This window comes from Mustela nivalis, assembly GCF_964662115.1.
Source record: "Mustela nivalis genome assembly, chromosome: 8".
Lineage (NCBI taxonomy): Eukaryota > Metazoa > Chordata > Mammalia > Carnivora > Mustelidae > Mustela > Mustela nivalis.
In genome coordinates, this window is record NC_139027.1 from 75693358 (window position 1) to 75710598 (window position 17241).

At 38.4% G+C, this 17241-nt stretch overlaps 1 protein-coding gene across 5 annotated transcripts in view; it reads left to right on the forward strand.

Annotated features, from left to right (window-relative positions):
* Window positions 1-17241, forward strand: part of PLEKHH2 (pleckstrin homology, MyTH4 and FERM domain containing H2) — a 120645-nt gene that overhangs the window by 65976 nt on the left and 37428 nt on the right. For 4 of the 5 annotated variants that reach the window (XR_014315941.1, XM_082746743.1, XM_082746746.1 and 1 more), the window contains 3 exons: window positions 279-437; window positions 9295-9375; window positions 13023-13202. Coding sequence is in view for 4 of the 5 variants with exons in the window: in XM_082746743.1 (XP_082602869.1) it covers window positions 279-437; window positions 9295-9375; window positions 13023-13202 (420 nt within the window). In the remaining variant the exon portion in view is untranslated. The remainder of the gene's footprint in view (window positions 1-278; window positions 438-9294; window positions 9376-13022; window positions 13203-17241) is intronic. The other variant, XM_082746744.1, reaches the window with a different exon arrangement.

Genomic DNA, 17241 nt, shown 5'->3' on the forward strand with positions numbered 1-17241 from the left:
AAATCTTTAAAAAAAAAAAAAAGCTTAATACTCTGAAAATTTTTAAAGTAAATGGAAGTGAAAAAATTATTTCAGCACCAAGTTAATTATTGTAATTCTCACAAAGTGGTGAAACTACTCTAAATTATGTATGCAATCATTTATTTAGCAACTAGGATTCAAGGTATGACATGTTTGTTTCTATGGTAATTAATGATGTTTTTAGACTAGACAGAGAACTGTTAATAATCCTAAATCTTCAGAGTTTCCGTTCCTATCTCTTTCTCATCCCATTTTAGTTGACCACTGAAAAACACACATACTATCTGACCGCAGATTCTCCCAATATATTAGAAGAATGGATTAAAGTGTTACAGAATGTTCTTCGAGTACAAGCTGCCAGCCCTCTTTTTCTGCAGCCTGAGGGCAAACCAACGGTGAAGGGATTGCTCACCAAGGTAGGACCTTTATGTGCATAGCAGTGTCTGAGGCAACTGGGGAGGTAGCCCCACGATCAGAAGTGGGTGTCAGAGAATATGTGTATTTATATTGTCTTGGGTGGGAAGTGTGTTTTACTTTGGATACCAAATGTTCTTACCATCAAAAATTTCCTAACCAAGGGCACCTGGGTGGCTCAGTGGGTTAAAGCCTCTGCCTTCAGCTCAGGTCATGATCCCAGGGTCCTGGGATCGAGCCCCACATTGGGCTCTCTGCTCAGTAGGGAGCCTGCTTCCTCTTCTCTCTCTGCCTGCCTCTCTGCCTACTTGTGATCTCTGTTTGTCAAATAAATAAATAAAATCTTAAAAAAAAAAATTCCTAACCAGAATTTTTAAAAGGTAGTTGAAAAGCTTGGGTAAGTAAGTGTTTGAAACATGTGAAAAACAAGCTTTTCCTTGTTAGTAAGTAAAGGATAAATATCAGTGGGGGAAAAAGAACAAAGGACACACTGGGAAAGAAGTAGAGTTGGTAGACCTAAAAAATACAAGCGATATTTTAAAAAATCTGGCCAACTGGGTAGCTCAGTTGGTTTGGTGTCTGACTCTTGATTTCAGCTTGGGTCTTGATCTCAGGGTCGTGAGTTCAAGCCTAATGTTGGGCTCCACATTGGGCATGGAGTTTACTTTTTAAAAAAATTAAGTAAATAAAATGCAGATCTTAAGTATAGAGTTTGGTGGGTTTGACAGATATTTGCTATCAGTCTATCAATATTTAGAACATTTCAATTGCCCCAGAAAGATTACTTGCATGGCATAGTTTACAATGAAGAAAAATTGGCATCAACTTAAATGTAGAGTAAGGGATAGTTTAAGCAAGTATATATAATCAGATAATGATTTACTATACAGCCATTTTAAATAAAAGAATATTTAGTGCTTAGAAATATGTTATGATGCATTGTTAGTTGATAAAGTAGACAGCAGTATTATATTATTATCCCATTTTATTATATATGTATAGAAAAATGTCTGAATATGAAATATGCCAAGATATATTATAACTCTGATTTCATTCTTGCTTAATTCAGTTTTCTCATTTTTAAGAATGAGGAAGAATTGATTTATGCTAAGATAAATATTATTTTTAAATTTAAAAAGTCCTATTGATCACTTTAAGAAAAATATAATGAAACATTCACACATAAGTTATCACACACAAAAATAACCTCTAAATAATCATTCATCATTCATGTGCCTTGTTTATGTAAGAAGTTAAAAATTTAGATTTAGACAAGCTATGTCACCGTGTAATTTATACTTAGCATGAATATGGGAACATATTGACCAGCTCCACCTAAAGTAAGAGAAAAATTTCACCAATATATTCAACAAAGAATTGAACTGTGTTTTTTCCAAAATGTTACATTACCAGGAAAATGTTTTTTCAGTTACCAGTGACTTAGAGACTCCCTGGTATTATGCAAATATATATTTTTCCAGTGAACACAATGCTACTTTAAATCATATTTTTACTATAATTCATAATAACTAGCTGTCCTCTGATTTCAAGGACCATGTGTTTTAAACCCTTAGACTTTAATATGATCCTGTGGCTAAGGGTTTGTTACGTCTCCCACAATCTGTTTGTTTGATTGTTTTTTCTTTATCCACATGGCACTGTCAGTTCCTGCACATTACATTTCTGCTACTCCCTGCCTCCCATCTCACAGTCACATTTTAAATGAAGATAAGTAGATGTGATTATCAGATGACTAAACCACTTGGGTTTATAGACAGGCTACTTATTAGGTTTCTTTCCTACCATTTTTCATGTCCACCCCTATATTTTCACCCTGAGAGCCTTGAAAGAGAAAAACTTCCCTCAGTTATTCTGAGCGATTTGTTCTGAGCTCACATTCAGGCTACAATTTAAGCTACTGTAGAACCGCACTTGAATACTTTGGAAGGGAGGAGGTGTTTTTCAGGTTGTCACGGTTGTTATTAAGTACAGAAATATGTCGGTCGATATTAAGAACTTGACTAATTTTGATTCTGGATTAGTCACTCTTGCAACTTTCATTTTAATACTTAAGAAAAACATTTTCTGTATAAAAAGTCATTTATTTAAAAAACAAAAATTTAGCGGTGCCTGGGTGGCTCAGTGGGTTAAGCCTCTACCTTTGGCTCAGGTCATGATCTCAGGGTCCTGGGATCGAGCCCTGCATCAGGCTCTCTGCTTAGCGGAGAGCCTGCTTCCTCCTCTCTCTCTGCCTGCCTGTCTGCCTACTTGTGATCTCTGTCAAATAAATAAGTAAAATCTTTAAAAAAAAAATTTATTGAACAGTTACCACATGCCAGGCAATGGGCTGAAGGACATCAAGATAATTAGGCCACTGCCCCATCCCTCAGAGAACCTCATGACCTATTGGGAAAGAAAAGGAAATAGCATATTATAATGACATGTACTAAGCACAGTTATGAGACGCATGGTAAGGTCACAGCGAAATCTAATTTAGGCTGTGGGATCAGGAACAACTTCTGAGAGAAGAATCGTTTGTGCTGAGTCTTCAGAGAGATGAAGGAATAGTTACACCAAATGAAAATGGGCAAGGAAGGTTTCCCAAGCTGGGAGACAGGGAGAACAAAGAGAGAGTATCTCAAAGCCAGAGTGCTACCTCCACTGAAGACAAGTCCTTTGGAGAACAAGCTGGAGGGTCCTGATCATCCTGATCATGGACGGCTTTTTTGTTTAATTAAGGACTTTATTCTGCACCCTGAAGGTGTTGTGAACCCTTCGGGCTGGTAACAGGAGTGGGGGCACGTTCGTGTTGTTAACAGATCGTTCTGCTGAGAGGAAGGCGGATTTGTCGGAGGCAAGCTGGGGGTGCTAAGAACAGACAGCAGAAGTGGTTCTTGGGAAGAGGATGAGACTCTGAACTGGTCATAAGCAAAGAGAGGAGAGAGTGAATATAGATAATGGTAGGACATAAAATCTTTGGTTAGATTTTTTTGAATTCAGGGTCCAGAAATAGGAAAGATAAGATTGGCTGGGTGAAAGATGAGAGAGCTCGGGGTGGGGCACCTGCATGGCTCAGTCACTCGGGTTAAGTGTCCGACTCTTGATCTCAGCTCAGGTCTTGATCTCACAGTCATGCTTGAGTCCTGTGTAGGGCTCCATGCTGGGTGCGGAGCCTACTTAAAAATAAAAAATAAAATAAATGAAAAGAGAGCTCAGGGAGGAGGAGTGGTTTTAGGATGATTCAAAGGCTATTTGGGACCATGCCAATTTTTAGAACTTTGAGGATACTTGAGTTAAGGATTAAGAAGTCCAGCAGGTAGTGGCAACACCAGGCTACATCAGAGGAGGGGGCTGGGTTGGAGAGAAGGATTTGGGGAATCCTCACTATGTATTTGGTGGTTGAATTCTTGACAGTGAGAGAAGTCACCCAGGGACACGTGTGTTGCAGCCGAGCCGCGGACTGCTGCTGGAACACTGGGTTTTACAATAGCTGAGAGCACATAAAGGAAGTGTGTGAAGAGACCTTGGGAAGCAAGTCATGGGGGCCAGGGAGTAGAGTGGTGACAGGAGGGAGTGGTCTGCAGTATCAGATGCTGTGTGGAGTGCTTAGCAAGAAAGGCAGACTGCAGTGTGTTGGGAGATGAAAGGGAGATGAGTAAGTGTCGTATTTGACTTTGAAGAGCTGTCTGCCCAGTCCACCGTGTCAGAAGGAATGAAGCTGAAGGGAGCATGGTATTAGGAGAAGCATTTTTAGGATGGCAAAGACATACCTTGAGTTTGTGAGATGAGCGGAAGAAGCCAGGAGAGAGGTGAAGTGGGAAACAAAGAACAAAGCTCCGAAGTGGGTGGGTGGGCATGGGGGGGCAGCATGGTGGGGGGGCATGGTGGGTGGGCTGGGCTGGCAGGAAGGTGAGGAAGGACAACTATCTAAGTTTGTGAGGCATAGAATGAGATCACATCGGATATCCTGTTTTCTTGACGAAGATTACTCCACAACTAAGTTATTTAGTGAGAATGAGGGAAAGGACTGAGAACGATCAGGGACATAGGGAAATACTCGAGGGCAGATAGAAAGATTGGCAAGTGTTCTCAGGGCCCACCTGACTTTGGTGATTTGAGTTCATATTGGTTATTTTTCTCTCACATCTTCCAGATGCTCAGAAATAGGAGCAGAATTTACATTATAGTGATGTGAGAGTAGTCATTTTTTTCTTTTTCTTTTTCTTTTTCTTTTTTTTTAAAGATTTTATTTATTTATCTGACAGACAGATCACAAGTAGGCAGAGAGGCAGGCAGAAAGAGAGGAGGAAGCAGGCTCCCTGCCGAGCAGAGAGCTCCATGTGGGGCTCGATCCCAGGACCCTGGGATCATGACCCGATCCGAAGGCAGAGGCTTCAACCCACTGAGCCACCCAGGCACCCCCTAACATTTTATTATGTAAATTTTCAAATATGCAGAAAAGTTAGAAGACTATTTTACAGTGAACATCCATATTCCTACCACCTAGATTCTACAATTAACATTTTACTTGCTCTGTACATACCTAGCAAGATGATGATTTAAAATAAATGTTTTCTATGGGCATTTTCAAACATGTGAAGTAGAAGAAATAATAGAATGAACCCTCAGGTGCCTGGGTGGCTCAGTTGGTTAAGTGTTTTTGTTCAACTCAGGTCATGATCCCAGGGTCCTGGGATCAAGCCCCACATTGGGCTTCCTGCTCAGTGGAGAGTCTGCTTCTCCTTCTGCCCTTCCCACTGCTCGTGCTGTCTCTCTCATGCACACATTCTCTCTCTATCAAATACATAAATGAAATCTTTAAAAAAAATGAACTCTCATATATTTATCACCCAATTTAAGTTATCTGCTATAGCTAAAATTATGTCTACAAACCCCTCATTACCTTCCCTCTCTCTTCCCACACTCTCCCCTGGATGACCTAAAAGAAAAGGGAGGTGAAATTTTCTTGAGGGGGTATGTTAGAAGCAGAGGATATAACACAGTCCCATGCTTTGGAGCAAGAGTTGTTTTGTGACCAAAATCAGGACCCAAGGTTGGTAGGGAAGGAAGAGAGGCCAGGAGAGAAGTGAGAAACTGAAATAAAATAGAAGAACCAGAGGACTAAACATTTGGAATGAGGTCAAAGAACAGGAGTGGTGCCAGTAATGAGTGAAGGAGGGAGAAAAGGTTGAGATCAGAGAATAGAATGTCAACTTCAGATGTGGAGCCGTGTCCAGTAAAGAAAAGTTGAGGGTATGAGGAAGGGGACAAAGGTCATTGGAAAGGAAGAGTGCACAAAACTGTGAAGTAAGGATGTAGAGAGGCAGTGTGGCAGAGGCTAGGTAGGGCAAGAGCACAGGCCCAAGTCCTGGCTCTGCCACTTGCTCGTGTGTGACCTTGAATAGGCAGCTTGCAAGCTCTGTGCCTTACTGTCCTCATCTGTTAAGTTGGGGAATTAACCCTAGTGCCAGCCTCACAAGGTATTGGGAGGATGAAATGAATTATTTAAGCATATACAGTGCTTTTGAACAGTGCCTGCCACATAAACACTTCCCAAATGCTAGCTATTATTCTCACAAGATTTTTACCCACATATGGACGTAAGCAAGGCTGGGTGATAGGATTTGTGGTGGGGAGTCTTTAGGCATGAGAATTTGGGAGAGGAGAGATGACCGTGGGAGCCTCTACTTTGTGTCATGACAGAGGCTAATCATTAGGGTATGATATACCTACCGTGTCTTCAGAGTTTCAGGCAGAACCGATAGGCAGGACCTTTGTACGGTTTCAAGGTAAAAAACAATATTTTCCAATTATTTCATTCACCAAAGCCCTGGGATTTGAGGTTGTCTTTAAATTTTTATAAGGATTCTTCTAGCCTAATTTGCTTTATTATGAATTTTCCAGAATAGTTCAGAGTTTTAAGAAATCCTGATAAAATCAGATGTACTCATAAAGACAGATTGTGCTTTTAAAACAACTTTTACATGTGAATTTTTGTTAACTTTTAGTTCTTCAAAGGTACACATTGTTCTATTTTAAAGATAAATCATTTCAAAAGTATGCTCTCTACAGCCAGATGCATTATACTCCAGTTTTGCTGAGAGGCTCTTCTGGATTTTGTTTAAAAGAACAAAAAGAAAGAAAGAAAGAAAGAAAGAAAGAAAGAAAGAAAGAAAGAAAGAAAGAAAGAAAGAAAGAAAAGAAACCTGGGTGACACAAACTATTTAAAGCTTCCAGGATATTTGTCTATAAATATGTTTCTAAATTTAATTAAACTGAAACAAGTCTTGCCAAATGAAACATGTTTTTTTTTTTTTTTTTTTTTTTTTTTTGCTCAAGCAGGATTTTAAATCCATCCTACTTAGATGGTGGTATTTGCTTAAACTGCAGTTTTGAAAGCCCAAAGCCTGGCTGCATGTGTGGGTTTAAATGACATGTGTTTTATCTCTCCTTATTCATAGTGAAGAAGGAAGCATTTATTGAGTAACTACTATTTTCCTTTATTTACATGTTCTCCCTTGGTCATCACATCAGTCCAATAAGATACACAATAATTACACATTATGGACAAAAAGGCTGGGGCGCCTGGGTGGTTGAGTAGGTTAAGACTCTGTCTTCGGCTCGGGTCATGAGCTCAGGGTCCTGGGATCGAGCCCCACATCTGACTCTGCTCAGCGGAGAGCCTGCTTCCCTCTCTCTCTCTGCCTGCCTCTCTGCCTACTTGTGATCTCTCCCTGTCAAATGAATGAATGAATGAATGAATAAATAAATAAAATATTTTGGGGGGGGGAAAAAGGCTGAAAGGTTAAGTCAGTCACCTGAGGACTCTAGCATGAGGCAGAACTGGAATTTAAATGTTGTGTCCTTTGACTTCAAAACCCAGGCCTTTTCTACTACAGTGACTTGCCTCCCATAAAATCTGTTGCAGCAGTTATTTTTCTTCTCAGTGTACTACTATCAGAACAGGCCATTTCAGTGTAAGTCATCCCAAGGGCCCTGCAAAACATATATACCTCCTACCCTCGCCCCTCATGTCCCTTCCCCAGTGACCTCTCTCCTATCCCCGCACTGCTCAGTCTCAGATACACCATCCCCGGGCCTTCCCATTTACCTGTTTTGTCCAGAGTGTTCTTCCCTCAGATGACTGCCTGGCTCATCTACCTCCTTCAGGACCTGCCTTGATACCAGGGAAGCCTTCCTGAGCCCCTTCTTTTAAACTGTGAAACACACCTCCTCCCCCCCTCTCCCCAAGCCCTTCCTCCCTCTCTTCTGCATTAGTTTTCTCCTTAATACTTATCACCATGGGCAAGTGTGACAACAGCATGTCGGGCTTTAGTTTTACTGGCCAGTGTCTTGGTTTCTAGAAGGTAGACCTCTCCAGATTGAAGCCCATTCTGTTGCAGCAGAGGCGCTGGCTTCAAGGCTTGGCAGGGCTGCCAGGGAAGGAGGAATCTAGGGCAGGTGCAACCAGACAGGCCACATTCTAGGTCTGGAGCGCTAGGGCTTATTGGAAATCTTGCCCACTGGCGAGAATGGAGTTCTTGGTGTTTTTCTAGGCTTCACAGTGTAGCTGGGTCTCTCCGGCAAAGATCTTCAATGTCGGTACCTAGGCAGGACTGGGCCAGGGAGGAACTCACAGTAAGGATCTTTCATAAAGCCACCAAATGATGAAAAACCTACAATAGTCAGTAAAAATTTTAAGTAAATGTCCTCCACATGAAACAGATATAAATGTAAATATTTTGTGTTGCTTTAAAAGATTTTATTTATTTATTTATCAGATTGAGAGAGCACACAAGCAGGGGCAATGGCAGGCAGAGCAGGCAGAGGCGGAAGCAGACTGAACAAGGAGCCTGATGCAGGACTTGATCCCAGGACCCTGGAATCATGATCTAAGCCAAAGGCAGCTGCTTAACCAACTGAGCCACCCAGGCTTCCTACATTTTGTGGTCTTAATGATGATATATAGCATACTGTTGGTTTCATTGTCTACCTTGCAAGGTTGTGATCTCCTTCTTTAAAGAGCCTGTGTCTTGTTCATATGCCTATTCCCAGGCCCTAGAGTAGTCTCTAACCATTCAAAATCAAGAGCTAGATTCAAATTCTGTCCCCCTCACTTAACATAGTTCCTGACATATAGGCAGTATTCAGTATATAGTTATTATATATATATTTTTAAATATTTTATTTGTTTATTTGACAGAGAGAGATCATAAGTAGGCAGAGAGGCAGGCAGAGAGAGAGGGGGAAACGGGCCCCCTGCTGAGCAAAGAGCCCGATGCTGGACTCGATGCCAGGACCCTGAGATCATGACCTGAGCTGAAGGCAGTGCCTTAACCCACTGAGCCACCCAGGCGCCCCTATAGTTATTATATTAATATTATTTTCTTGTTGTGTATGAATCCTTCTAGAGGAGGCACCAAATGTTTTTAATGAGTGAATCTTTAACATAGGGGAAAGCACTAGATTTTGTAGATTTTAATCTTCTCTAACATTATTAGGGGTTAACCCAGAGAGCCACAAGGTTACTGAAAACCTAGGAAATACAGTAACTATGAAATACACTTACTTATAAAATACGCATTTTGTTTTATCTGTCTCTGAATTCTCAGGCCTAGGCATAGTCCTTGACATACAGCAAACATTTTTTAAGCGTTAAGTGGTGAACACCAAAGCTAGACATGCCCTGGTACTGCTAGAACAGGTCAATCTTAAACCTCATTTGCACAGTCTACTTGGAATATCACTTAACCTTGAACAAACTGGATACATATAGAGTTTCTGGCAGAGTGCATATGCTATACTTAAACATGTCCAAGTTCTGAGCTACATTTGTAATTCTTTGAAATGTGATTTCAGGTAAAGCATGGCTATTCCAAGAGAGTCTGGTGTACACTTATAGGAAAAACATTGTATTATTTTCGTAGTCAAGAAGATAAGGTATGTATGTATTTTTAATAAGCTAATGTTGGTTTTAGCTCAGTGTTCTCTTTCATGCTTCCACTACTAGCTAAAACTTTAGAATTTTTGATAAAGTTGCAGTCTTGCATTAAATTTATTACTGAGGTAATCACATACCTACAGAGGTCTTGATTCTTAATTAGAAGTCTTAGCAATTTTTAAGAAATGCATCTTGGTCTTAAAAGAGAAGTCTTCCCCACTCCCAGCTGTCAATTTCTCTTATTTTCCCAGGTTCTAACAGACTAGGTAAGGTTGAAGGAAGGGGACAGCAAGATAGGAAAGGAAAGTCTGGGGAGGGAAAGAATCCAGCCCTATCCCAGGCCCTCAAATCCCTTGATACCACTTATCTATCCACTGATCTATTCATCTTCTACCCATTTGTATCTTTATATTCATCTTTAAATGAATTCCCTCCCAAAAAGAACTTGAGTTTTCTTCACTCTCAGAGGCAAAACGTGGAATAGCTTTCAAAGGTGAAATGTATGCCCAGTTATCATTATGGGTACTCTGCATCACCTTTGGATTCCTGAAACTAAAAATTGTACCAACATGGGCCAAAAGTACTTGCACAAAATGATGCCAGCTCCACAGAATGGTCTGTGACTGATTATTGTGTTAATGAGATCAGGCTTCTTCGTCCGGTGACCATGTAGGTCATGTCAGTCTGTTATTATTTCTCTGTTCCATTTTCAGATGGCACGGTCAGTTCTGACCAGTATGTATTTAAGATGCATACCATTATTAGTATTGCTCATGGGATGGAAATTAACACAGTCGGCTATGAAAAACGATACCTCTGAGGTCATGTGGGACGATACTAACATAAAAATGCAACATGGATAAGCCCAGTACAAAATCGTGCGTTCAGTATAATCCCAACTAATTTTAGTCAAGAAAACAGAAGACACTCTATGTATCCCAGGTCTGGCAGTTCTAATATAGAATTAGGAACATCCATCACTTTTAGAAAAGTTCTATAATCTTTAGAAAGGTTGAGGGAACAGAGGCCAAGGAAGCTGCCGCTGGATATCTGAGTCCAAAGCACAGAGGCAGCTAGTCCTCAAAAGCTTAGCAGAAAGCTCTGTGATGCTCCCATCAACCCATGCATCAGACTACAAGTGTCTCGAGAGAGTTACAGCTTCCCCTTCACCCTTACCTTCTGTACCTTGTGTAGGTTTTCTCAAAGGCAGGCTCTGAGAACCCTGGGAGAGAAGGGGATTCTAACAAAATTCCCAAATTCTTGTCTGCAATTACCAGGAGATTTTAGAAGAAGATGGTTGGGATGGAGAATTTCTAATTCTCATGCCGGCCTATCCGTGTTAAAAAAAAAAAAAAAAAAAAAAAAGCATAGCAAAAAAATCGGAAAGAACCATAAAGAAAGGGGTGCCTGGCTGGCTCAGTCGGTGGAGCGTGTGACTCTTGATCTTGGGGTTGTGAGTTCAGGCCCCACACTGGGTGTAGAGCTTACTTAAAAATAAAATCTTAAAAGAGAACTATATCAAAATGTTGAATAATTATCTGTAATGGAAGAATTTATAAGTGATTTTTTCCTTCTCTTATACCTTTCTGTATTTCCTATAATAAGTGTATGTTTCATAAAGAGGACATTATTTAAAATTTGCTAAGAGAGTAGAACTTAAATATTCTCACTAATAATAATAATGTAATAAAAATGGGTAACATTGGTCACAGAAGGAACAAGTCAGAAGGATGTAGATGGATAAGTAGAAATCCATTATAACTAACCACTGGAAGGTATTGAGGATGCACGTGAATCTGGATAGACCTACTTCATCTCATGTAATAGATATTTCAGAAACAATTTGTTTTTATCTGAATCAGTGTCCTTTTTTATTCAGTCAAAATATGTAAAAATACAGGGTCTATTTACTGTTTTTTGGAATAGTGAAGTAGCAAATCCTTTGGTAAAATGAATAATCATCTTTAAATGCTGGGGTGTGTGGGCTCTTGATTTTCATATAATTGGATATGCCTAATCAGGATAGTATTGTCATATATTATCACCATAGAATTAGTTTTCTTTATCCCATTTTTAAAAGCTTGCTACCTATGTATTATTATAAATATAATTATATTCAATAAATAAAATTGTATTTATTTAATAAGTAAAACATATTATTCATTATTTATTTATTTGGCTTTTGTTTTCCTGCCTTTCTTTTTCTGAAAGCATGTGGGTAAGTTAATTTTGCACTTTTTTCCCTTCAGAAGTAAATTTTCTTCTTTCAGTACCCAGAAGAGTGCTTTGCACATAGTGACTACTGAGAAAATAGGTATTAATTTAATGGGGGAAAAGTCATGTTTCCCATGCAAGACAATACATTTAATTAAATGATTTAATTTCTACTATTAATCAGCTATTAGACAGATAATAATTCAGCTTAGGTAAGATATTCAGGTAAAACCTTACCGAGAAGGTGACGTTTTAATTAGGTCTGAAGGAAGTAAAAGAGCTGCCATGTGGATATTTCAGGCAATAGCCTGCCAGGCAGAGGAAATAGCAAGTGCAAAGGGCCTGAGGCAGGAGTGTGCCTGGTGTGTTTGAGGACTAGTGAGGAGGTCAGTATTGATGCCAGGGTTTGGGGCTAAACAGAAAACTTAGGTGGCCAGCAACTGAGATAGAAAAGACTGGGCAGAGCAAGTTGTTTGAGATGCTATTAGACAGTTATATAGAGAAAGTGAATCTGGAGTTACAAATGTGAGAGTAGCTGATATATGCCAGTACTAAAGCCATGAGCTTGGATGAGATCACCTGGAGACTGAGAGTAGATGGGAAAAAAATCCAAGCACTCAGCCCTGAACCTGAGCATGCAAATAGGTGACGGCAAATATCCTTGAGGTTAGAACGAACATTTCAGACTGCAATTGCAAACCTGATGAAATATTTTAGAAGCTGTAAATTTGAAGCAGACCATGTATTTTCCTAGAATAAATGTACTTGATTAAAGCAAAAGTTTTGAAACAAATATGCTAAATATTCAACACAGCAGATTGGATTGCTTTTGACAATAAAGTAGGTAAAACTCAATATAAATCAGCTTTAGGAAGTAGGAAGTTTTTCTTACTCTTAAAGCAAGATGGAAGAATCATGACATTGTCTTGTGATACATGTGTTAATAAATACCCTCAAAACACTTCTCATTGGGATTTAGGGTGATAGCTAATCACACTTCTTTGTATCAGCTGCCTAGCCTCGTCACTCTATGAATTGTATTGAGACTTTGTCTATACGCGTTCTTTTGATCCAGTACCTTAATCTAATGAATTCTGTGGGGGGCAGGGAGGAGGAAATCAAATGATTATTTTGACTGAATTACGTAATTACTTGACTAGGTAATGGGTCATTTTAGTGTAAGGAATAATCTGCACAGAAGTAACTTCTTGGCTAGTAGTTGAACTCTTCGTTTCTATTACAATTGGGCATTTTAGTTGGGGCTACTCTTTTGTAACGATGTGGATAACCCAACTGCCTTTAGGCATTCATTTAAAAAGAAAGATATGCTAAGATATGCTTTATAAATGTAAGCATGAAAGGGACTATAAAAAATTTTAGTGGGAAAAGATCTAAAAAGTGCCTTCCTCATAATCACTAACATTCACTTTAGTTTCCTTTAGGTCAGATCAAACTCTGGGAGGCTAAAGTTGAAGAGGTTGATAGATCCTGTGATTCAGATGAAGATTATGAAGCCAGTGGGAGAAGTCTGTTATCTACACATTATACCATTGTGATCCACCCAAAAGACCAAGGTCCAACTTACCTCCTGATTGGATCCAAACATGAAAAGGTACCTAGGGACTTACTGGTTGATTTTGAATGGTGTACATTCGTGTCATTAAGTACTGGTAATAATCATCAAATCAATTTTAGGGACAGGAAGAAAAGAGCTTTGTTAAAGACCTTCAGCTCTATTTTCAGAGATTCTTCATGTCCCTCGAAAGTAGCTTTGTTCACATGTCATTTTTCTATCTTCTCGTCAGAAGTGATCTCAAGGCTGAAATTAGTACATGAAGGCAGAAGACAAAGGGAGCTTATGTTCAAAACGTGTATCTCGGGGCTGGGTGGCTCAGTGGGTTAAGCCTCTCCCTTCAGCTCAGGTCATGATCTCAGGGTCCTGGGATCGAGCCCTGCATCAGGCTCTCTCTCAGTGGGGAGCCTGCTTCCTCCTCGTTCTCTGCCTTCCTCCCTGCCTACTTGTGATCTCTCTCTCTAATAAATAAAATCTTTATTTAAAAAAACCTGTATCTCTTAGACTATTTTGAGGTGACTCCAAGGCCTCCCCCTTATATTTTTTACTCATTTCCAACAAAATTTTGGTTTAGATATAATTAAAAATGAGTCATTATATGTATTATATGTATGTGTAATAAGTAAACAATATAAAAGTTAATATAATTTAAAATAAATATATCTAATTTGTGATAAAAGAAGCATCACAGATTAATAGGGAGGTAATGGATTATTCAATACATAGTATGCTATGCTCATTATATACTGAGGAAATGGGCTATTTAGGAAAACATTAGTTTTTCATCTCACACATATAGTAAAATAGTTCTAAATGAATGTAAGGAGTTAAATGAAATTATTTTTTCAAAGAAACTTTATCTGATCTCTGAGTAGAAGGCACTTTCTTTTTTCCATTTTTTTAAAGATTTTATTTATTAATTTGACAGAGGGAGAGATCACAAGTAGTCAGAAAGGCAGGCAGAGAAAGAGAGGGAAGCAGGCTCTCCGCAGAGCAGAGAGCCCGATGCAGGGCTCAATCCCAGGACCCTGAGATCATGACCTGAGCCGAAGGCAGAGGCTTAACTCACTGAGCCACCCAGGTGCCCCAGAAGGCATTTTCTAAAAAGAAAAAACAATGTAAGAAATCACGTAGAAATGGGTGATATATTCGACTACAAAAAATTGAGGGGTGCCTGGGTGTCTCAGTTAAGCATCTGCCTTTGACTGACGTCAGGATCCCGGGGTCCTGGGATCAAGCCCCATATTGGGCTCCCTGTTCAGCAGGAGCCTGCTTCTCCCCCTCCCTCTGACCTTCCACCCAGCTCATGTTCTCTCTCTCTCTCAAATGAATTAAAAAAAAACAAAAAACCTTAAAAAAAAAAAACTGATATGCTTGTCTGTATCGAATAAAATCACAAGCAGAACCAAAAGGATAATACAAAAAATAAAATATTTCATGGATGGCTACTATATCTTTAACATATAAACATATATGTAATATATATTATTTTAATATTATAATATTAATATATGTTTATATATAATATATTAATTTATAATTACATCTGGGTAACATATAATTTATATATTTTTATATAATATATAATTTATGTATTATATTTATATATTAATATTATATTTATTATCTATTAAATCTATATTATATATTTTTATATAAACAACTTTTATAAATTACTCTTTCTTTTTTATATATATAAACAACTTTTATAAATTACTCTTTCTTTTTTATGGTGATATTGCATTGTATGTATATACCACATTTACTTTAGCCATTCATCTGTCAGTGGACATTTAGTCTGCTTTCAGTTCTTGGCTATTGTGACTAATGCTGCAGGTAAACATGTGAGTGCAGATATCTCTTCGTGATCCTGATTTCAATTTGTCTGGATATGTACCCAGATGTACAATTGCAGGAACATAGGGTGGTTCTATTTTTAGTGTTTGTGGCGCCTCCATAATGTTTTCCACAGCGACAGCATCAGTTACATTCCAACTAGCAGTGGCTAAGTGTTCCCTTTTCTCCACATCCTTGCCAACATTTGCTATCATTTTTTAAATATAAAAGCCCTTTTTTTAAGGTTTTATTTATTTATTTGAGAGAGTGTGTGTGTGCACAAGAGCGGGGGGGTGGGGAACAGGGGAGAAGCAGACTCCCCACTGAGCAGGGAGCCCAATGAAGGGCCCCTGGGATCATGACCTGAGCCGAAGGCAGGCTCTTTACTGACTGAGCCAGATGCCCCTGATACATGCCATTCTACTGAGTGTGAGGTGATATCTTACTATGGTTTTGATTGGTATTTCCTTGGTGATTAGTGATGTTGAACACCTTTTCAGGTATCTGTGGGACATCTGCATGTCTTCTTTAGAGAAATGTCTATTCAGTTTCTTTGCCCATTTCTTTTTCCTTTGCTCATTTTTTAATTGGGCTAATTGTTTTCTTTACTATTGAGTTGTAGGAGTTTCTTATATATTTTGGATATTAACCCTTTATCAAATAAATGATTCTCAAATATTTTCTCCCATTTCATAAGTTGCCTTTCATTTTATTGATTGTTTCCTTTGCTGTGCAAGTTTTTAGTTTAGTATAATTACACTTTTCTGTTTTTACTTTTGTTGCCTGTGCTTCTAGTATCAAATCTAAGCCGTCATCACCAAGGTCATTGTCCAAAAGCTTTGTCCCTATGTTTTCTTCTAGGACTTTTGTTGTTTCAGGTCTTATGTTTAAGTCTTTATTCCATCTTTGAGTTGATTTTTGTGTGTGGTATAAAATAAGGGTTCAATTTCATTGTTTTGCATACGGATATCCGGTTTTTCCAACAGTGTTTATCGAGGAGACTATCCTTTCTCCATTATGTATTCTTGGCAGTCTTGCCAAAGATAAGTTGACCATCTATGCATGGGTTTTTTTCCAGGCTCTCTGTTCTGTTCCACTGGCCTATATGCTTGTTTTCATGCCATACCAAGCTGTTTTGGTTATTTAACTTTGTAATATATTTTGAATCAGACATATGATGCTGCCAGCTTTGTTGTTCTTGCTCAAAATTGCTGTGGCTATTCAGGATCTTTCGTGGCTCCTTAGGATTGGTTTTTCTATTTCTGTTAAAAATTCCATTGGAATTTTTATAGGAATTGCACTGAATCTGGCAGTGTTTTAGGTAATGAGGATTTGTTAATAATACTAATTCTATCAATCCATGGATACTAAATATCTTTCCATTTATTTGTGTCTGTTTTAATTTATTTCATCAGTATTTTATAGTTTTTTGGTATACAAGTCTTTCAGCTGGTTTGTTAGGTTTATCCCTAAGTATTTTATTCTTTTTGATGCCATTGTAAATGGGATTATTTTTTTCATTTTCCTGTTGGATAATTCATTATTAGTGTATAGAAATGCAACTAACTTATGTATGTTGATTTTGTATCCTGCAGCTTTGCTGAATTCATTTATTAGTTCTAACAATATTTTTTTGGAACCTTTAAGGTTTTCTATGTATAAAATCATGTCATCTGCAAAGAGAGATCATTTTACTTCTTCCTTCCCAATTCAGATGCCTTTTATTTGTTTTTGTTACCTTATTGCTCTGGCTAGGACTTCCAGTGCTATATTGAATAGACTAGCAAGAGAGGGCATCCTTGCTTTGTTCCACATCTTGAAGGAAAAGCTTTCAGTTTTTCACCATTGAGTATATTAGCTGTGGGCTTTTCTTATATGGCCTTTATTGTGTTGAGGTAAGTTCTTTCTGGGTATTATTTTCTTCTTTAAATTTTCCGGATTTCCCAAGTATTTTGAATGTGTTATTTGTATGTATTCAGAGTCAGATTTTAAATTTGATGGACTTTATTATGTTTCTTAAAAGAATATGAACTGGTTGCATTTATCCTAGTTTTTCAACATCATATTAACTTCCTTAATTTTATCATGCTTTTCTAGGAGATATCTATAGAAAACAATAAAAATGTGAACAATGGGAAAAAGCACTATGAGCATAATTCAAGTGAGCTTGCTTCAGATCTGTTTGACTAGATGACTTTGGGTTATTATTTAAAAACTAAAGAATTTTTTCAGTGTCAAAGTT